Source organism: Dromiciops gliroides, chromosome 1, assembly GCF_019393635.1.
Source record: "Dromiciops gliroides isolate mDroGli1 chromosome 1, mDroGli1.pri, whole genome shotgun sequence".
NCBI lineage: Eukaryota > Metazoa > Chordata > Mammalia > Microbiotheria > Microbiotheriidae > Dromiciops > Dromiciops gliroides.
Genome location: NC_057861.1, coordinates 314,538,520 through 314,561,117, shown reverse-complemented (window position 1 = coordinate 314,561,117; position 22,598 = coordinate 314,538,520). Strand labels below are relative to the sequence as shown.

Sequence of the window (22,598 nt, the reverse complement as noted above, 5' to 3'; positions counted from 1 at the left end):
TTTTCTCAAAGAGAAACCAGGCCTGTTGAATAAACCTCCAGATTCTGAGGACTTAGAGGTGAAGTCTTTATAAAGGAAGCTACTGAATGCTTAGCCCACAAGAACCTGTAATGTTCCCTTATGGATCTATTTTACAATGAACAAAAAGTTGCACTGAAAATTTTCAGAAAATTTGAATGAAGGCCTGAAGAAAAGGTTAAAATATACCCTCCTGGTCACCCCTGGGAGCCCTGTTGATTTCTGTAACCCAAATAGGTAGAGACCTGAGGCCATGCATTGATAAATGAGAACACAGTAAAAAAAATCAATCTGCAAGCATTTATTGAGCTCATTCTATGTGCTCTGGGAATACAAAGACAAAATTAAAACAATTCCCACCCTCAAGGAGCTTACATTCAATTTGGGAAACAGTATGAACATATATAATACATATAAAAGGAAGGCAAGATACTTTAAGGAGGTAAGGTATTAACAGCGGAGAGAATCAGGAAAAGCTTCATGTAGGAGGTGGTATTTGAGCTGAGACATCAAAGAAACCAAGAATTTCAAGAGGCAGAAGTGTGGAAGGAATGTATTCTGGGTATGGAGGACAGCCAGATGGGAGATGGTATTCCCTGGGTGTAGAAGAACCAATTGGTCAGTATAGTTCTAGCATAGACAGTGAGAATAGAATGACATATAAGGCAAATGAGTAATATCTAAGAGGATCAGAAATATGGGAAGGGACCAGATTGTGAAGAAATAAAAAAGTAAAAGGGAAAAAAATTTTATTTAATCCTGGAGGCAATAGAGAACCCCTAGAGTTGTTGGGGGTTTTTTTTGGGGGGGAAGAAGACAAACATTTATTAAGTGCCTACTTATGTGCTAGGTACCTTACAAATATTATCTCATCTGACATGATCAGAGATGTGCATTAAGAAAATTGCTTTGGAAACTGTGTGGAGGATGGACTGAAAGGTGAAAGTCCTATAGCAGGAAGATTAAATAGGAGGGTACTGAAATAGTTTAGGCAAGAAGTGATGAGGGCCTGGATTAGGGTGATGGCTTTGTAAGCAAAGAGGTGGGAACATATATAAAATATTTTGTGACAAAAGAAACAATGACTCAGTGAAATAATGGCAACTGTATACATGGGGTGAGTGAGAACATAAGTCGAGTGTGACTCCAAGGTTGTGAACCTGAGTAACTACAAGGATGGTGATGCCCTTGACAGTAATGGGGAATATTTGGAAGAAGTGTGGGCTTGGGGTGAAAAGATATTGGGTTCTGTTTTGGATACAGTGAATTTGAGATGCTTGCTAGACACTTGGAAAAATCCATTTGGTGATGCAGAGATAGAGTTCAGGAGAGAGACTAGTGCTAGGTAGAAAGATCTGAGTGTCGCCAGCACAAGACAGCAAGTGAACCTGTAAGACTTGATTAGGTAATCAAGTGAGAAGAGACAGGAAAGAGGAGAGAGCCCAGGACACCATGACATGGATAGTGAATTAACAAAGATGATGTACCAGATGAACAGCTTTGATTACTGGTGGGAATAGTGTAAAGCCTGAGATCCTTATTCAAAATGGAAGAGGGAGAAAGTGCTGTATGGGATTTAAAGAGAGAATAAAAGGTTTGGAATAGCCATTATGGTGAATGGGATAAAGAATCAATGGGGGGGGTGGCAGCTGGGTTGTGCAATGGATAAAGCACCGGCCCTGGATTCAGGAGGACCTGAGTTCAAATCCAGCCACAGCCACTTGACATTTTTTTTGAGGCAATTGGGGTTAAGTGACTTGCCCAGGGTCCCACAGCTAGTTAAGTGTTAAGTGTCTGAGGCCGGATTTGAACTCAGGTCCTCCTGAATCCAGGGCTGGCACTCTATCCACTGCGCCACCTAGCTGCCCCAAGACACTTGACACTAACTGTGTGACCCTGGGCAAGTCACTTAACCCCACAAAACAAACAAATGAAAGAATCAATTAGGGAGGAGCAGGAGGGTTGCTGTATTGCTGGGAGAGGCCAGTCAAAATAAGATAATGAAAATTAGCAAAGGAGACAAACAGTACAGATGTGATACTTCCTCCACCTTTCTTCACCAGCATGTGATTAGGAAGGGAGTAAGTGGGGGACCATAGGAATAATCCAAGGGTTGGGTTTGGCAAAATGTATGCAGAAATGGGATGATGATCCAAAGGATTCATAAGTGGTAGACAGTGTAGAACTGAACCAGTTTATTAAGATGTAAAAATTGGGAAGGGAAGAGAATGTTACCATATCATTGGGGGATAGTCTGCAAAAAAACAAGGGATGGAGAGACTTCAGGTTACAATGGAGATGAAGAAGAGGAGTAGAAGGAGGAAGATGGAGGGAAAGATGGAATGTTAGAAGATTGTGATCTAATAAAGGAGTGGTAGAGATGTTCATCAAGAAAGTAAAGTGCATGTGAGGGTTGACAAGACCAAAAGTATGACCATCCTGCTGCAAAACTGAGAGGAATAAATTATGAAAGTTGAGTAGACTGAGGACCTTGGAATGTTTGAGGAAATATCAACATCCCCTAGTATAAAGTAAGAATTGGAATGGAAAGACTGAGAGCCAGGAACTGAATGACTTGAAAAAGGAAGGAAAATTATCTGGGCCAGTAGATAACAATCCCTAGACTCTGAATGAGGTGACATGTCTGAATACAATTGACCCCAGTGGAGGAGAGGTGGTTGAAGAAGAACTAGAAGTGGTAGTAGAGTATAGATGTATTCCAACTCTCCTCCAGGACCACTTCATTGGAGATCAGGGGAAAAGGGGACCAGTACTTAAAGAGATGACCAGGGATGAAGTATCATCTTGGGAAAGCCAGGTCTCGGGGAGCATGAGAAGAATTCAAAAAGAAAGGGAAATTTATCAGTTTGAGAGAAAAAGTTCTAAGGAGCCCAGTGGAAAGGATGAGAAGATATTGGGTTGGACAGTTGGGTAACAGGAGGTGGAGAGAAGGACCTTCTCTGTGGTAAGCAGGGAGTCAGAATCACCAGAATCAGGAGTTTGCTATCCACTTGAGAGTGAGTCCCGGTAGAGGACCAATGGATAGGAGGAGCTCCACTTGTAACGAGAAGTGAGCAGGTTGTTCTACTGGAGGGGAGTTCACTCTCACCAAGCAGGCACAGCCATAGTAGCAGCATCCTAGACCGGGCAGCCCTGACAGAATCAGAAAATGCCATCGTCTATCTTCCCTCCTCTACAGTATTTTCAGGAAAGCACTCAGATATATCCCCCGGGAATTATCTGTGGGATTAAATAGAAGAGTATAGGATCCTGGTTTTTAGAGATGGAAGAGATTTCAAATACCTCGAGCTAAAACCCAAAGAGGTTTAAATGACTAGCCCAAAGCCCTATGGACCCAAAGCCAATGGGCAGAATTGGAATTCAAACTCAGGTCTTCTGACTCTGAACCCAGTATTCTTCCCACCAAATAATGCTGACTCTATCCCATGTTATGGGTACTGTGAGGTCTGAGTAATATTTTCGAGGTTAGTTTATCCCACTACTGGCTTTCAATATAATCACAATGAAGTTCTGGAAGACCAATTTGACTAAAATCACACTGTTGTGGGATTTCATTCAAAGAATGGTCACTTCTTTTGGTACCACTTCTTCCTGGATCAGCCCAAATTCTATAACATGTTATCCTCAATGACCTTAGGAGACCTCATAAAACCTAGCTTGGAAACCAAATTGAGATTAGAAGGTCATGTAGTGAATATAGGAGATGGATGACTGTAAAGAATATTGTCATTAAGAGATAATAAATTGGGGGGCAGCTAGGTGACACAGTGGATAAAGCATCTGCCCTGGATTCAGGAGAACCTGAGTTCAAATCTGACCTCAGACACTTGACACTTACTAGCTGTGTGACCCTGGGCAAGTCACTTAACCTTCATTGCCACACACACACACACACACACACACACACACACACACACACACACACACGAGATAATAAATCTCCCTGTTTTATTCCTGGCTTTTATGTAAATTCCAAACCCATGTCTACTACTACATTTTGGGGGGGGGTGGGCAGGGCAATGGGGGTTAAGTGACTTGCCCAGGGTCACACAGCTAGTAAGTGTCAAGTGTCTGAGGCCGGATTTGAACTCAGCTACTCCTGAATCCAGGGCCAGCGCTTTATCCACTGCGCCACCTAGCTGCCCCTACTACTACATTTTTTAAGGAAACTTACATGTTTTTGACATATGCACTGGAAACACCTTGTAGGAAGAGAACCTTGGAGGCAGCATTTTGCTTTACCAAGTCAAATGTCTTTTTAAAATAATTAACAAAGAATAAGTATTGTCATATTTTGTACTCCCCAGGTCTTTTGATCAATTGTGACCAAAGGTGAGGTCTGCTGTAGAAAATACTATTTGGGAAGGACATGTCCACCAAGAACGTCATTGATGTGTGTATAGATCTTTCTCATAAAAATTTTAATGGGAAAGTGGGAAACGGTGCCATTGGTTATTAATATTCTATTTGTGACCTTTTTTGGATAATAATAATAACACCTCCTTTTTCAGATATCTAGGGAATTAATGTAGGGGTATTAATGTATGTAAGAGAATTTAGCTAGGTGGTACAGTGGGTAGAGCACTGAGCCTAGAGTCAGAAAGATCTGGGTCCGAATCTAGCCTCAGTTTCAGTACTTTGATACCTAGCTTCTTAAACTGTAGGCCCCACCCCATATGGGGTCACATAAATGAAGGTGGGGGTCATGAAAAATTTGGCAACAGTAAAAAGTTATGTATACCTATTTTATAAACCTATATATCTGGGGTTGTGCAAACATTTCTCCAGGAAAAAGGGACCACAAGTGGAAAAAGTTTAAGAAGCCCTGGTTTAATAGATTACTAATCTGATCAATGGGGCAGCTAGATGGAACAGCTGGTCTTGGAGTCAGAAAGACTCATCTTCCTGCATTCAAATCTGTCCTCAGACACGAACTAGTTGTGTGACCTTGGATAAGTCACTTACCCTCTTTGCCTCAGTTTCCTCATTTGTCAAATGAGCTGGAGAAGGAAATGGCAAACCACTCCTGTATCTTTTCCAAGAAAACCTCAAATTGGGTCATGAGGAGTCTGACATGACTGAAATGACTCAACAACAAGACAATTAATCATTTAATATCTTCAAAATTCTCTCAATTCCAGCAAATATTCTTTGCATATTTGGTCTAGTTTCATTGTTCTTCCCTTTGTTGTATTCTTTAATGACATTTCTATTTCTGTGTAATTGTTCTGAGTAGCTTTAATACATTGCTAACTAAGAAGAAGAGTCAAAAGAGGATATAATTAGAAATGTATAATAACTGCTTTTTGCTTGAAGGATATATGACTGGAAAAGAATCCTAGCAACATCAAGAGAACTAAAGAAAGCCTCCTGTCATATAGGGTTGTTCTTCTGTGAGGGTTTATGGAAGACATGGACAAGAATGAGAGGGCAGAGAGAGGTTTTAATCTGCATTGTTGATTACTCATATTGATCAGCTTGTCCACTTGTTGTTGTTGAGTACTTTCCGTTGTGCTGGACTATTCATGATTACATTTGGGGTTTTCTCAGCAGAGCTACTGGAGTGGTTTGCCATTTCCTTCTCCAGCTCATTTGACAGATGAGGAAACTGAGGCAAAGAGGGTTAAGTGACTTGACCAAGGTTACCCAGTTAGTAATTATCTGAGGCCAGATCTGAACTCAGGAAGTTGAGTGTTCCTGATGTCAGGCCTCAGGCTCTATCCACTGTGTCACCTAGCTGCCCCACTGATAAGATTAGTATTCTATTAAACTACTGAAACTGTTAACAACCTAGGGGTTTGTCTTCCCTGCATGGAAAAATACCTTCTAAGTGAACCGAAAGAGTCATTTCTGCTGGAACATTTGCTTTGAAAATACAAATCTGTTCTAACACAATTGATAAATTACAGGAATTTCATTTTGCTTATGGGCAATTTCAACCTTCAAGAGACAAGAAGACAATGAGCTACATTCATCCTGCGTTCTTCTGTTAAAGCTCTGTCTGATTTCAGATAACTGTCCTTCCACCACTTCACAATAACTCACTAACTACAACTCTTCCTGTGTCCACTTTCACAAGCAAACTTGGAGCATTTTTTAAGATAAAGTGCCATATTTATTGTATAACTTCTGATGTGGTAGGAAATATACTCAGAGGAGGGCTAGTCAGCCCTTTTCACCTCTTGCTTCTAATCCATTCTCCATATGATCACTAAAGTAATTTTTCTTAAGCACAGAGATAAGCATAGAATTCCCTCTATTCAACTAAATCCTGTGGCTTCCTTTGCCTCTAGGATGCACTATAGACTCCCCAATTCAACTTTTAAAAGCCCTTCACCACCTGGTCCCAACCTATCTTTACAAACTTATTGGTCACTACTCCCCAACCCAAATTTTGCAATCTAGTCACAATCTTTCTCTCTATTCCTAATACATTGTACTACATTTTCCATCTCCATGTCTAGAATCCATTCTCTCTTTACTTCTGTCTCACTGAGTCCCTCTCTCCCTTTAAGATGTAGATCAGGCGCCATCTTATAAAACTCCCTGGACAACTGTTAGTACTGTAGTATCTAACTATTCTGTACATATTTGTATTTATTAAGTTTATATCTTATTGTTTTTCAATCATTTTAGTCATGTCTGATTCTTGTTACTCCATTTGGGGTTTTCTTGGCAAAGATACTGAAGTGGTTTGCCATTTCCTTCTCCAGCTCATTTTACAGATGAGGAAACTGAGGCAAACAGAGTTAAGAAACTTGCCCAGGATTATACAACCAGTGAGCATCTGAGCCTGGATTTGAACTCAGGTCTTCTTGACTCGAGGCCTTACACTCTATCCACTGTGCCACCCAGAGGCTCCAAGCTTATATCTATGCTATTATGTATTTTTCTGTGTATGTGTTCTCTGCCCTATTAGAATATAAACTCACTGCAAGCAGAAACTGTCTTATTTTTTATACACATATCCCCAGAACCTAACAGTACCAGGCACATACTAGAAACTTAATAAATACTTATTGACTGATTGATTTGACAGTGCTGGAGACATGACAAATCCTTTATTATCCAAATATTTTCTTCATTATTACTTATTAGTCATTAAAAATGTATGTTCTTGTGATATTACATCACCATACACTATCCAAAACTAGAATTTGTCTTACATAGATGATACACACATGGAGATTTCTTGATAATAATAATAATAATAATAATACCATATAAAAAAGTAATCAGAGTATAACTTACTGGCATAATTTCTCCTTTGGAGTTATGGTGAGGAATTATGCAGATCAAATGTTTCTAAACAGGGCTCCTTCTAGTTCTAAAATCTTATGATTCTAAATGCCCTAGAAAGGAACCTCCAAGTCTGTTACTACTAATAGTTGCTATGAACGCAAGTAGTATAATTTTCCCTCGGTAGGTGGCTGCTGTGAATGATAAGAATAGTTCCAAAGGCGCTAGGTACAAATCTGGAAGTTTACCATTGACTCACAAAATAAACTAACATTAAACATTTACATTTATTAAGCATTTGCCAATATTTGAGCTAGAATTATATAAGTGGGTACAATGCTATGACAGTTCATTTGGTAGTTTTAATTCTGTCTCTATACAAGCAATACACATATTTCTGACCACACTCTCAAACTTTAGAATGGCCGCAAACCGCATTGACATTCTTCTTCAGAATGGGTGCTAGGAGGAATGTTTCCGCTATCTTTTGGTTCTCTACCTAAGACCTTGGCACCTTCTTGGTTTGTAAGTCACTAAACTACATGGTTGGATTGACAAATTAATCACAATTGATGGGTTTCTGACTATATGGAGGATCACAGGGTATAAATTTGGAATAGGTAGGGACCTCACCAGCCATAGTCCAATCCTTTCATTGTAGATCAAAAAAATAATAACTAAGTCCCAGAGAGCTCAAGAGACTTGTTTCAAGTCAAACAAGTAGCAAGCAAACAAAGGCAGCATTTTAGTTCAAATCCTTTTCTCTTTTTACTATACCATGTTGACTGTGCAAGAACCTGATCATTTATTTCCTCTAGCTCCAGATATTAAACACTGTCCCTTAACAAAAAAAAAAAAAAAAAAAAAAAAGAATGTCTTTCCAACTTGCTGGTCAATCTCCTCCAAGTAGTTTTGCTAGAATTATTCTTGATCAATGAATTGGGTCTGCTACAAAACAACAACACCCCCCCCTCCCAGAAATTAAAAAAAAAAATTAAAACCCCAACCAATAACAAAGATAAAAATACTGAAAATCAAAGATGAGATAAACAAAACTGAAATCGAACAAAATCAATCTTAAAAGAACTGCAAAATAGCAATAGTCATTTGGGAGGAAAATGCTTCAAAAAACACTAATAAAAAAGGAACTGGAAATTAAAACAACTTTGAGTTTCCACCTCACACCCATCAGATTGGCAAAGATGCAAAAAAAGGAGGGGGGGGAAGGGATATTACCTTTGAAATAGATGCTATTGGGGCAGCTAGGTGGCGCAGTGGATAGAGCACCGGCCCTGGATTCAGGAGGACCTGAGTTCAAATCCGGCCTCAGACACTCAACACTTACTGGCTGTGTGACACTGGGCAAGTCATTTAACCCCAATTGCCTCACAAAAAAAACAAAACAAAAAAAAAAACAACAACAAAAAAATAGGTGCTATTATCTCCATTTTAGAGATGAAGAAACTGAGAGTGAGAGAGGTTAAGTGCCTCGCACAAGAGTCTGGGGTAGGATTTCTGTTTCCACATCCAGCACTCTAGCGACCTAAAAGTTTCCTAATACTTTAGGTGGCAGGGTGACCCCGTGGCAGTTGCACTGGCCCTAGGAGTCAGGAGACCCGGGGATCCATTCGGGGCACTGCCATTTATTAGTTGTGTGATAGCCCCCCGATCTGTAAAATGGAGCTGTCACTGAACGGTTCCAGGGTCCACCAGCCCCATACTCACCATCGCCACTACACCTGGCGTCGCGCCCTTCACCTCTCGCTGCAAAACTCTCTCCATAGTTGCGTGCAGCCAGCCTCCCCGCAGCCGCCCAGCTCTGCTCTCCGAGGCGAGCCCTGAGTCCCACTTCCGGAACGCTACGGACGGTTGCTATGGTGAGTCCAGAGCTAGAGGATTGGGGTGGGGGAGGGGTCGAGAGAGAAAGAGAACAGACGGAAATTACCTCCCGGTCACCATGGCAACAGAACGCGCTGACTTGAACGTGGCAGCCTGTACAGGTTGCACCGACCTAGACCTAGATGCCAGACACGGGTCCCCAGTACGTTGGGTTCTAGGCGCCCCGGGACTTCGGCGGGCACGGGTCCTGCAGTAGGGCTTCCCTTTTGTAAAAACACTGGACGCTGTCCCAGCCAGGGAGGGGAAGCTCCCCACCCCTCTCCAGTTCTTATACCCCAACCCCATGCTGGTCATAGTTAAAAGCTCCTATGAACATTACTGCAAGAGGGGGGTGGAGGGCGTTGGGATTATTTATTTTTATTCTAGGATTTATTGCTGCACAGGACTAAAAATTTAAACATGAGGTGAAAACGGGGTCTTAATCATCATGCCAGTTTATGCTGCTATTTATGATATTGTTGTTTGTACTTCGTTCTCGAACAGAACCATGGCATCAGGGTGATGTCATGACTTTGAACTAAATTGGATTTAAGTCAGGGGCGGGGAGCTGTGCAAATTCACCAGACTCTCTCCTCCAGAGCCATCTCGGTCCAGTGGCAAGATATATTATCAGAATGACTGGAGATGGGCCCCTGTTGTAGGAAACAATTGCAATTAAGTGACTTACTCAGGGTCAAACACCTAGTAAGTGTCTGAAGTGAGATTTGAACTCAGGTTCTCTTGACTGCAGGACCAGCGCTCTATCCATTGTTTTTGGTGGTGGAGGAGAGGGTAAGGTTGGTGACTTTTCACAGCCTTCCCTCACTTAAATCCAATTCACAGCAAATCATAACATCACCTTCTCGTGTCATGATCCTCTTCAAGAACGAAGGACGGGGCAGCTAGATGGTGAAGTGGATAGAGCACTGGCCCTGGAGTCAGGAGTACCTGAGTTCAAATCCGGCCTCAGACACTTAACACTTACTAGCTGTGTGACCCTGGGCAAGTCACTTAACCCCAATTGTCTCACTTAAATAAATAAAAATTAAAAAAAAAAAAGAACGAAGGACAAACAACAAAAACAACATATCAGGACAGCTGGAAATGGCTCTGGATGTTTAAGGAAATTGGAGTTAAGTAACTTGCCCAGGATTACACAGCTAGTGTCTGAGGTAAGATTTGAACTCAGGTATTCAAGACCTGTAATTGATATGAAGCACTAGTTGGTTGTATGCAATTTCTCCCCAACATGAGCACACACACACACACACACACACAATTTCCTCCAAATACAAATATATGCAATTTCCTCCCCTGAACACCCACACATGTATGTGTATACACAACATACATATATGTGAGTATTTATGTTTTGGGGAAAATTGCATGCAATTATATATATACATGTTCATCCCAAACTATACACATATACGTATATACACACAGGTTTGGGTTTCCAATCACAAAGAAAAACTTAGTGTTTGTTGTTCTGAATAATGTTCATCTAAATGTTTATGAAAGGGTGGCAGGAAACAATTTTCTGTGGCATTCATTAATAGGCACAGAAAGGACCTTAATATTCAGTCCTATTCAACTCTTCATGATCTTTTTTGGGGTTTCCTTAGCAAAGATACTGCAATGGTTTGTCATTTCCTTCTTTTTACTCATTTTACAGATAAGGAAACTGAGGCCAACAGGGTTAAATGACTTGCCCAGGGTCACACAGCTAGTAAGCTTCTGAGGCTAGATTTGAACTCACAGAGATGGGGCTTCCTGATTCCAAGCCCAATGCTCTATCCACTGTGCCACTTAGCTGCCATTTAATCCAAGCCTCTCATTATATAGATAAGGAGACTAAGACCCAGATAGGGGAAAAGACAAAGGCCACATGTTTTATAAATACTAAGGCCAGGATTCAAACCTAGATCTCCCTAACCCTTAACTCTAGTGCTAGCTAACTACACAACACTATACCACACAAACTCTGAACTCTCAGAACACTAACCTGGTGAGACCAAGGAAGCTAGTTTTACTTTGGGCAGTTCACTTGACCTTCCTGGCCCTAAGTTTTCTCCTTTCTAAAATCAAGGTATTGGACTAGATGCTTTCTGTAAGCATTCTTCCAGCTCCAAGATTCTGTTAAAAGCTTCCACTTGGGCTCTGGTCTCTATCCCTCCTGATAGATAGATAGATAGATAGATAGAGAGAGAGAGAGAGAGAGAGAGAGAGATGATAGAAGGAGCAGCAGGGCCCTTTCAATGTGTATGGGTACCAAAGGAAGTATGGGAACTTCAATGAATGAATGAAGCATTTAGTAAGCACTTAACTATGTGTAAAACATACAAATAGAAAAGATGGTCCATGCTTTCAAGGAACTCACACTCTAATGGAGGAGACAGCACATATGGAAGATTTTAGCTCAATGTAAGGGACTTAGAGTGCAGCAGCAAAGCAGAGGGTGATACCTCTTTTTAAATTTCGTTTCCACTGATAAGATCACATCAGGTTCTGATCTTGAACCATTTGATGGTGCCATGCCAAGGACTTTGGTGACAAAAGCTTTCTTTTCTGGGCCTTCAGTAGCTGTGATTGTGGCACCTGCAGAAGCAATTGCTAGGCTGCATCCCACTGCACCCCAGGATGATGTCTGAGGCGACTGGCCTAGAAGAATTGCTACTCCTGAGACTCTTAGGCTGAGTCCTGACTATCCCTGTTAGGACGTAAAGGGAGATATTGGTCAGTTTCAATCCTGACCTATGACAGTCCTTAGGTGTGTGGATCCAGAATCTTTATCCTTTATCCTTTGCCATGTTTGGGTGTCATGAAGATTAAAATGTGCATAGTATCAGGGAAAATGGCCAATTCACAATTGGCAGATAATGAAAAATTAGCAATGCAACAAAAGAAGTATCTGTAGAAACGTGATTTGCCTATGCAACTGTCATACTAATTATAGTTGTTTGATGAACTACTTGCTTCTTATGTATAAATAGCATGCATCACTAATAATTTTACTTATTAAATATCCATGGTAATAACTGTATTACCTTATTTCTCTTTAGCATCTAACAATTTTCAAAGCACTTTAATGCTCATTATCTCATTTGAACTTAATAATATCTCTGTGAGGTAGGCAAAGCAGATGTCCCCATGTTATAAATGAGATAACTATGTAATTGAACCTAGTAGGACTCTGATAAAGGATTGTCTAACCACAAAAGACAGTAATCTAAATAGTATAATGAAAAGATCACTGTTCAAATCCCCGTTCTATTGTTTTAGGTTTTTTTTGATATTGTTGGTTTTTGTTTTTTCAGGGCAATGAAGGTTAAGTGACTTACCCAGGGTCACACAGCTAGTGTCAAGTGTCTGAAGCCGAATTTGAACTCAGGTCCTCCTGACTCCAAGGCCGGTGCTTTATCCACTGCGCCACCTAGCTGCCCCTCGGTCTATTGCTTCTTTTCCCCAATAACAAATATTTATTTTATTTTTTTCCAGTTACGTGTAAGGGTAGTTTTCAACATTCATTTTCTTTTTTTTTACATTAATAAAGTATTTTATTTTTTTTCCATTACATGTAAAGATAGTTCTCAACCTTTGTTTATACAAGCTTTACAATTTCAGATTTTTCTCCCTCCCTCCCCTCCCTCTCACCTCCCCTAGACAGCAGGTAATCTGATATAGGCTATATATATATATATATATATATATATACACACACACACACACATACACACACATAATAACATTAATCCTGTTTCTGCATTAGTCATGTTATAAGAGAAAAAAAATCAGAGCAATGATGGAAAACCTCAAAACAGAAAAAAACCAACAGCATCAAAAACAAAAGAAATAGTATGGTTCATTTAGCATCTATACTCCGCAGTTCTTTTTTTTTTTCCTGGATTTGGAGATCCTCTTCCATCACGAGTTCCCTGGAACTCTTCTGTGCCATTGCATTGGTGAGAAGAATATAGTCCATCACAGTAGATCAACACTCGATGTTGATGATACTGTGTACAATGTTCTTCTGGTTCTGCTCATCTCACTCATCATCAGCCCATGCAAGACCCTCCAGGTTTCTCTGAACTCCTCCTGCTCATCGTTTCTTATAGCACAATAGTATTCCATTGTATTCATATACCACAACTTGTCCAGCCATTCCCCAATTGATGGGCACCCCCTCAACTTCCAATTCCTTGCTACCACGTAAAGAGCAGCTATAAATATTTTTGTACATGTGGGTCCCTTTCCCCCTTCCATGATCTCTTTGGGAAAAAGACCCAAAAGTGGTATTGCTGGGTTAAAGGGTATGCACAGTTTTATCGCCCTTTGGGCATAATTCCAAATTGCTCTCCAGAATGGTTGGATCAGTTCACAGCTCCACCAACAATGCATTAGTGTTCCAATTTTCCCACAGCTTCTCCAACATTTATTATTTTCCTTTTTTGTCATTTTAGCCAATCTGATAGGTGTCAGGTGGTACCTCAGAGTTGTTTTTATTTGCATCTCTCTAATCATTAGAGATTTAATGCATTTTTTCATATGGGAATACATAGCTTTGGTTTTCTTCATCAGAAAACTGCCTGTTCATATCCTTTGACCATTTCTCAATTGGGGAATGACTTGGGTTCTTATAAATTTGATTTAGTTCCCTATATATTTTAGAGATGAGGCCTTTCTCAGAAGTACTGGCCTCAAAAATTGTTTCCCAGCTTTCTGCCTCCCTTCTAATTTTGGATGCATTGCTTCTGTTTGTACAAAATTTTTTTAATTTAATGTAATCAAAATCATCCACTTTGCATTTTATAATATACTCTATCTCTTGTTTGGTCAAAAACTGTTTTCCTTTCCAAAGATCTGATAGGTAGACTATTTCTTTCTCTCCTAATTTACCTATGGTATCACCTCTTATGTCTAAATCGTGTATCCATTTTGACCTTATTTTAGTATAAGGTGTAAGATTCAACATTCATTTTCATAGGATTTAGAGTTGGTCTATTGCTTTTTAATCATGTCTTTTAAATATATGTTTGCTTTTAATCATGTCTTTTAAATATATGTTTGCAAGCATTTATTATCTGTCCCTCCCATTGCCTCTCCCCAGTTGAACAATTTTTAAAAAACAGAAAAATAAAATACATAAGAACTATGTTTAATTCAGCAGAACCAATTATCAAATTGGCCATGTCCAAAAAATGTATGTTTCCTTCTGCATCTTCTATTGGTCACTTCCTTGGTGGCTGTTGTGTTTCATCTAAGTCCTCTGGACCCGTGGATTATCCATACATTGATCAAGGAGACAGTCTTTCCAATTTTCTTTTCTCTATATGTTGTAACTGTACAAATTGTTATCCTGCTTCTGCTCATGTGATTCTGCATCAGTTCAGAGAGATCTTCCCAGTTTCCTCTGAAATTGTCCATTTTGCCATTTCTTATTCCATAATAATAATCTGTTACATTCATAAAATGAAATGTGCTTAGCCATCCTCCAACAGGTGGGCAACCCTTTTGTTTCTCATTTGGTGCTTCTAGGAAAAGAGCTGCTGTAAATATTTATGTAGCTATAGATCCTTTCTCCCTTTCTTTGATCTCTTTGGGGGTCTAATCATGGTGTAGCTCTATCAAAGCTTAGTTATTGTTGGGGGGGAAGTGGCACTTAACTATGTTTAGCCTTTTTCTTCATATGTCAAATGAGGATAATATTAAGTGAATTAACATTCAGTAAAATTTAAGCTCCTTGTAGACATAGAATGCCTCATTTTTGTATTTTTATCCTCAGCACCTGCCACAGTTCCTGGCACAAATGAAATGCTTAACATAGGCTTGTTAAATTGAGTTTAATTGATATGTAGCACCCAGGGTGCCTCTCACATGTGGGCCCCCCTGCTACCCAGATACAAAGCACATTCTAGGTGGGGATTAGTATCTGCTGAAAACCACATCTCGCAAGTTTCTGTGAATTTGTTTAGTGACTTGTCCAGGTTTACTTAAGAACTCTGGATTTATTTTCAAAGTACAGGAGAAGGCTGTGAATAATAGAAACTCTGTGTTAGGAAATTGAGGTGCTGTGGGATTGGTTGGGGAAAAGAGATGCGTATATTGACTTGTGCATAACAAGATTTCTACCTCAGCTCTTAAATCTACAAGGATGGCTGGAAGTGTAAACAATTGATTATAATTTTTCAAGTCTCTTAACTGGTTTTTGAGATTCATTTGTAAAATGGTGATATTACCTGTGTGGTAAAAATTATTTGTGGTAAAGATTAATATTGCAGTTTTTAGCTGACTCATTTGGAGGGGCCACACATGGCCCACTCTGAAGTTACATATGCTACTTAGGTCAGGAGAACTCTCCATAGGCAGTTTTTGAAGGACCTCCCCTTTTGGGGGAGGAAAGATTGAACACTCCCTGAAGGGAGGCGGAGGGTTCTTCCGGAACACTAGGTCTTTTCCTGTACGCGATCTCTCGGACTTCTCCCCTTGTGGTGGTGGTGCGAGCTCTCTGTCTCGGGTGACTGTTTTCCTGGCAGGTGAGGGCAGTTGTAGACTGTCCAGGCTTTGGTGAGTTAATTACAGAAAACCCTAAATTCCTTTGAACTAGCTTAATTGAAAACAGTCTGGGGATTGCATAGGTTAAGTTTAGAGTTAAGAGTATTTATCTGTATTTCTATTTTCCTATTTCCTTATCTTTGATTTTTATTAGTTTTACCTTTGTTGTTTAATTAATTCCCAAGTAATAAAATCTGATCCTTCTGTGAATTAAAGCTGTAAGGCTCCTTTCTTATTGGCCTGGGAGAAATATCAAAAAAGGGCAGTTCAAAGGGGAGGGTGAACTTTCATTATTTCCAGGACCCCAATATTAAGGTGAGTCACCCAAATAGCGCTCCGTATATCAAATTTTGGCCCGCACACCTGTAGTCTCTAATTCAAAAGGCTGTTATGAGGCTCAAATGAGATCATGCATGGCACTTTCCAAACCTTAAAGTACTGCATAAATGTCAATTGTTGTTATTGTGATTGTTGTATTAATCACCAGAGGGTTATTGAATTGTTATCTCTATTGTTGGATTTTTTATGGAATCTTGTTTAATTTTAACATTATTCATGGGATATATAAAGGGCATAAAAGCATGTACCTCATGAATATTTTAAGATGAGAGAATATCTACAATATATGCCTACTTTCTTTTTATTTTACATGAAATTGTGAATATGTGTAGGGCTTGCTTTTATTTTTAAGTATGTAACAACTTCAACATATAACTTTCAAAAATATCCTCTATTTGTCTGTGATTCTAATCTTCCTTTTATTCAGTTCTCTCTTTTGGGAAGGTATATTGGGAATATTATCCATAGCTCTTCTATTCCTTTCACCTCCCTCTTTGGAAAAAGAAAAAGAAAAAGAAAAAAACTTTCTTAAGAAATATACACAGGCAGAGGGCAGCTAGGTGGCGCAGTGGATAAAGCACCTGCCCTGGATTCAGGAGAACCTGAGTTCAAATCAGACCTCAGACATTTGACACTTACTAGCTGTGTGACCCTGGGCAAGTCACTTAACCTTTCTTCGCCCCACAAAATACACACACACACATACATATACATATACATATACATATACATATACATATACATATACATATACATATACATACACACACACAAGCCATGTCATAGAATGTGTCTCATTCTCTATTTTGATTCCATCACTGTCTTCTCTGCCAGGAGGAGCACTGGGTGCTTTTTAATGGCATTCTGGAATTGCTGTTGGTCATTTCATTGATAACACTGGTCAAAGTTGCTGTTGCTTCTATTGTCGTTATTGTGTATATTGTTCTCCTGGTTCTGCTCACTTCACTGTATCAGTTCACAATATCTTCCCCAAGTTTCTTTGAAACAATCTCATAATTTCTTACAGTATAACAATATTAAATTACATTCATATATATATAATACATACAATGTATATATATATATACATATATATATATATCTCATAATTTGGCCAGCCAATCCCCAGTTGGTTGATACCCCTTGGTTTTCATTTCTTTGCCATTACAAAAGAGTTTCAACAAATATTTTTGTACATATAGGTCCTCTTCCTTTTTCTTTAATCTCTTTGGGATCCTATTTTCCCATTTATGAAATTTTTTTTGAGACTCCATACACATGAAGGTATTAGTAGGGAAGAGGCAGCCTTTCACAATCCATATCCTGTAATGGCACTCATCTTTACCATTTCATCATTTGATCGAAAGATGTAGAGAATACAAAATTCCACTATACTTGCTTATTCATTCATTCATTCATTCATTTATTTGTTTGTTTGTTTGTTTGTTTATTTATTTAAGTGAGGCAATGGGGGTTAAGTGACTTGCCCAGGGTCACACAGCTAGTAAGTGTTAAGTGTCTGAGGCCAGATTTGAACTCAGATACTCCTGACTCCAGGGCCAGTGCTCTATCCACTGCGCCACCTAGCTGCCCCTCACTATACTTGCTTATTGATTATGAAAGAGCATTTTATTCAATAGAACAAAAGGTTGTCTTAAAAGCTCACTTTCAAGAAAGTGTCTCCTAACCATTTATTAAAATCATTCAGGACTCAGTGAAAGATAAAACAACAAATAACCTTATTCAACAACTCTCTTTGATCATAAATATCCAGTGAAATATAAAAGAGGTAGATATATGTTCACTAAATATGTTTGCCACTGTCCATCTATGCCCTTTCATAGGTGAGATCCATTGAGAGTTTAAGTTGAAGAGGGATTCCTTGTGGATAATAAACTTCTCAGGATGATCTTTTTGTTGATAACATTGTGCCAGTTGTATTAAGTCCCAGAATATCAAAGAATCTCCCCAAAAGAGATCTGTAACCACTCAAAATATTCTGGCCTGACTGTTCACACAGGAAAGACCAAGTGGTTGAAGAATGCCCATTCCCCAGATCATACCATGCAGTGCATGGACGAAATATATTTTTATTGTCTATTAGTATATATCTGTAGAGCAAAATGGTGTAATTGGACAATGAGTTGGGATGGAATTAAGATGAAGAGAGGGGGTTAGATTGCCTTCAGTAAATTCCAAAGTGCCTTTAAACTTAAGCCCTAAACTTCAAGAAACAAAGTTGCATCTTGTTAATATCCATATTATGCCAATGTTGCTATATGACTGTGAGGCATGGGATTCTCTGAAGAAGTGAAAATTGAAAAACAAAAATAGAGAAACATATGCTTTGTGTGAGCAGGCTACAGCCTATAACCAACAAGGATCTCTGAAAAAGAAGAGTAAACAACATGAGGGAAATATACACGAGATGGGGAAGATGAGTTGGTCAGCCTTGTTAAGGCTGAGAGATGAAAGCAAAACAGCTCAAGAGAAAGTTAGGAAGACCTCCTGCAGGTCAGGTAGATCCCCTGGGGACACTTAATGGAAGATATGAATGGGAGTCCAGCAGGATAGACGGGCAGGGATCAATGCTATCTGTATCCTTGGAAGAAACATACAAATAGATGAGATCATAGATCTATCTAAGTATTTGAACATGGGAGACACCTTGTTAGAGGAAAACTTTTAAAGCAGAATTTGGCCTTACACCAAATAAAATTATACTCAGCAAACAATAAGCCTAGTGATCAACGATCTATTTATTTATTTAGGTTTCACCTCTTTCAGTAGCCTGCTGAGATCAGCAGTGATTACCCATTACAACACTCAGAGTGTGTTTGCAGGTTTGATTTTCTCACCTCTATCTCTCACAGGAAAGAAAGGCAGTTCAATTTGTTCAGCTTTGTTCAATCACAATACTTTGCAATAGTTCTAGTAAATCTTCATAAAATAGCTGAAGAAGGCTATTAAAAGTTATTCTTTTGAGAGGATTCTTAAATGGTATACAACTTCATATCTTTGGGTCATTGCTGTTATCCCATTGTTTCAGTCATGTCCAACTCTGCATAACCCCATTTGGCATTTTCTTGGCAGAGATACTGAAGTGGTTTTCTATTTCCTTCTCCAGCTCATTTTATAGATGAAGAAACTGAGGCAAATAGGATTAAGTGACTTGCCCAGGGTCACACAGCTAGTAATTGTCTGAGACCAGATTTGGACTCAAGAAGATGAATCTTCCCAACTCCAAGCCTGGAGTTCTATCCCTGCATCACCTACTGTCCCTTGGGGGTTATAGGATTATAGATTTAGAGTCAGAAGGTACCTGAAGGTCATCCAGTACATATGAAGACACCCTCCCACCCCAGATGCCCATTTAACAGTTTAGAAAATTGATTCTAAGAAGAAGGAAGTTACTTATCCAAGGTCAAATACTTATTAAGTAGCAGACCTGTTTGAACCCAAGTACTCCCACGTACAGTATGAATCCTATGAAATAGTCACTTTATTCAAACTCCCATGGCATATTTCCATTAGACTAGAAACCATAATTAAAATGTGCATAATTACAATTTCAAATAATGCAAATTTGAAACTATATGACCACAGTATTCATATTTCTACAGTTTGGGGAACCCTAGCTGTATACTTTCCACTCTCCATCCCACACTGTCTCTCTTAACTTGTTTTGGTAAGTAAAGGAAGGTTGGAATACTTTAATCTCAGTTGGTATGAGGGAAGGGGATTCATCAATTTCTAAAAGCAAAATAAAATATAAAGGGTTTGGTTTATAAACAGCAGAGATCCTTGACTCAATGGGTACACCTAGAGGAACTCTGCATGTTGGGTTTTGGTAGTACTCCCAAAGAAAATGATGCTAGCCTACCATCTAGTGGCCATGTAGTAAAGTAGAACCCTGAGCAAAAAATCACAGTACAAGTCAAATTCCTTTTTCACTTTCTTGTATCTAGACATGTAACAGGAATGTATAGTGGAGAAGAGGAATAGGAAAAGACTTATTTTTCCACAATGCTGTGAGCCTGAGGCAGGGCCCCAATAGAAACAAAAATTCACCTTTCATCATAAAGCTAGACATAGGCAATTAGGTGTTGTACTAGACAGAGCTCTGGATTTAATCAGGACTGAGTTTGAATCTTGTCAAAGATATTTAATAGTTTAATAGTTTTGTGACCCTTGGTCACCTCTCTGAACCTCAGTTTCTTCTTCTGCAAAATGGAGTTAATATATTATAAGGTTATTGTGAAAATTAAATATATATTAAATATATAAATATACATATATACACACATATTATTAGATAATATACTTCCAGATATAATTTAATTATTTAATTTCTTGAATTATTTAATTTATTAATATATTTAATTTATTAAATATATAAATAAGATAATATATTTAATACAATATTTATATATTATATAATTAAAGATAAATATATATTGTGAAGATTAAATATACATTAAATATATAAATATACATATATACACACACATATAAAGTGCTTTGCAAACTATATAAATACTAACTATTAACATTATTACTGATGCTGAAGGCAATATGGTACATGCTCATAGGATCAAGGAAAGCTAGAAAGGACCTAGAGATAATGAAGTCCAACTTCCTCATTTTACAGATGAGGAAACTGAGGCCCAGAGAGATTAAATGACTTGCCCAAGATCACAAAGGTAGTAAGGGACAGAGGCAGGATTAGAGTTCTTCTGACTCCAGAGCCAATTTTTTCCCCCACTGTAGCAGTGGAAGGATCTGAGGTCAGAGTATTCAATTTACTCACTCAGTAAGTACTTATTAAATGCCTACTATGTGCCAGGCGCTGGGATAGATTCAGGGATAGAAAAACAAAAACAATCATCTGGGTCCCCACTACACAGCATATCAATCTTTTTTTCTTTTCCCTAATTGGCTATCCCAGTGCTCAGAGGCTGAGCACTAAACTTCTCTCCTCTCCTCTCTTCTCCTCAAACCTTTCATACTCTCTCTCTCACCCCACCCTCTCAGCTGAGGACCTTGTCTCATACTTTAAGTAAGAAAATAGCAGCTATTTACCATCATTTCCCTCTTTTGCCTTCTGGATTGCAACCCCCCTTGACATCATCTCCCATCACCCCTTCTTCTCTCCAGTCTCTGATAAAGAGGAGACCATTCTGTTCACCAAGGTCAACCTTTCATGTACCATCTCCCCCCATTTTCTCCAGCTGATTAATCTCTTTCTGAGTTTATCTGCCTTTCCTTCCTTGTTGCCCACAAACCTGACCAAGTCTCCTCTTGGCTAGAGGATAGACCACTGGGCTTGGCATCTTCCCTGGTCTTCCCTATGACTGTACTGGAGGCCTCTGCTGCTGGGCTGGATGTTCTACTACTGGGTTTGGCTGGCTGCTCAACAGTCAGGTCAGATCATTTCTCTAGGTGCTGGGCTGCTCCTCTGTTGGGTCGAATCACTCTTCTGCTGGGGTGGTGTGGTGTTGGACTTTTCAGGGTTAATTAATTAATTGATATTAAATTAAGTGCTTACTATGTGCCAGGCACTGTACTAAGCACTGAGATACAAATTCAAGCAAAAAGAATGATAGTTCCTACCCTCAAGGAGTTTACATTCTAATAAGGGAAGGCAACAAATAAAAGGAAACTTTGAAAAAAGGAGGGAAATTAAAAAAAAAATTTAAAAAGGAGGAAGGAATAAGGGGAAGGGGGGAATATCTTTATAGGGGCAGGGTGGCAAACTTGTCTAATTGTTCAGTCATGTCTGACTCTTTGTGACCCCATTTGGGGTTTTCTTGGCAGAGATACTGCAGTGGTTTGCCATTTCCTTTTCCAGCTCATTTTATAGATGAAAAAAATTGAAACATACAAGGTTAAGTGATTTACCCAGGATCACACAGCTAGGAAGTGTCTGAGGCTGGATTTTAACTCAGAAAGATCCAGATCCAGTCCATATGCACTATGGCGCCACCTAGCCACCCTCTTGTCTAGATACTCCCTTGAAATAGATATTCTGGGGGAAGTCACCAATAGGACAAGATTGCCTTAGGGTAGAGGAAGAAAGCAGTTAAGGGATGATGGAACATCTGGGGAGTGAAGCATGGCTGGCCTGGGTCCCCCATCAAAATGGTCAGGGCACATATGGAGTACTGAATTCAGTCCCTAGAACCAAACAGTTTAAGAAGGACATTGGTAAGCTGTAGAGTGTCCAGAGGTGGGCATCCAGGACAACACAGGGCCTTGAGTCTATGTCTTAGAGGCAGCTAGGTGGATAAAATCCTGAATTTAGATTCAGGAAAGTCAGAGTTCAAATCTGGTCTGAGATATTTAAAACTGAATAACTCTGGGCAAGTCATTTACCTTCTCTTGGCCTCAGTTTGCACATCTGTAAAATGGGGATAATAATAACACCTAACTCCCAGGTTTGTTGTGATGATCAAATGAGATAACACATATAAATAACACTTTGAAAACCCTAAAGCACTCCATACACCCTAGCTATTATGAGAATTAAAGCAATTAGAAATGTATAGTGT

The 22,598-nt window shown here is 39.3% G+C and overlaps 1 protein-coding gene across 1 annotated transcript in view; it reads right to left on the bottom strand.

Annotated features, from left to right (window-relative positions):
• CFAP53 (cilia and flagella associated protein 53) overlaps window positions 1-9,104 on the bottom strand; it is a 40,234-nt gene extending 31,130 nt beyond the window's left edge. Inside the window, exon 1 of the mRNA XM_043977790.1 lies at window positions 9,004-9,104. Within this exon, the coding sequence (XP_043833725.1) occupies window positions 9,004-9,060 (57 nt within the window). The 5' untranslated portion in view covers window positions 9,061-9,104. The remainder of the gene's footprint in view (window positions 1-9,003) is intronic.
• Between the last annotated feature and the right edge of the window lie 13,494 nt (window positions 9,105-22,598).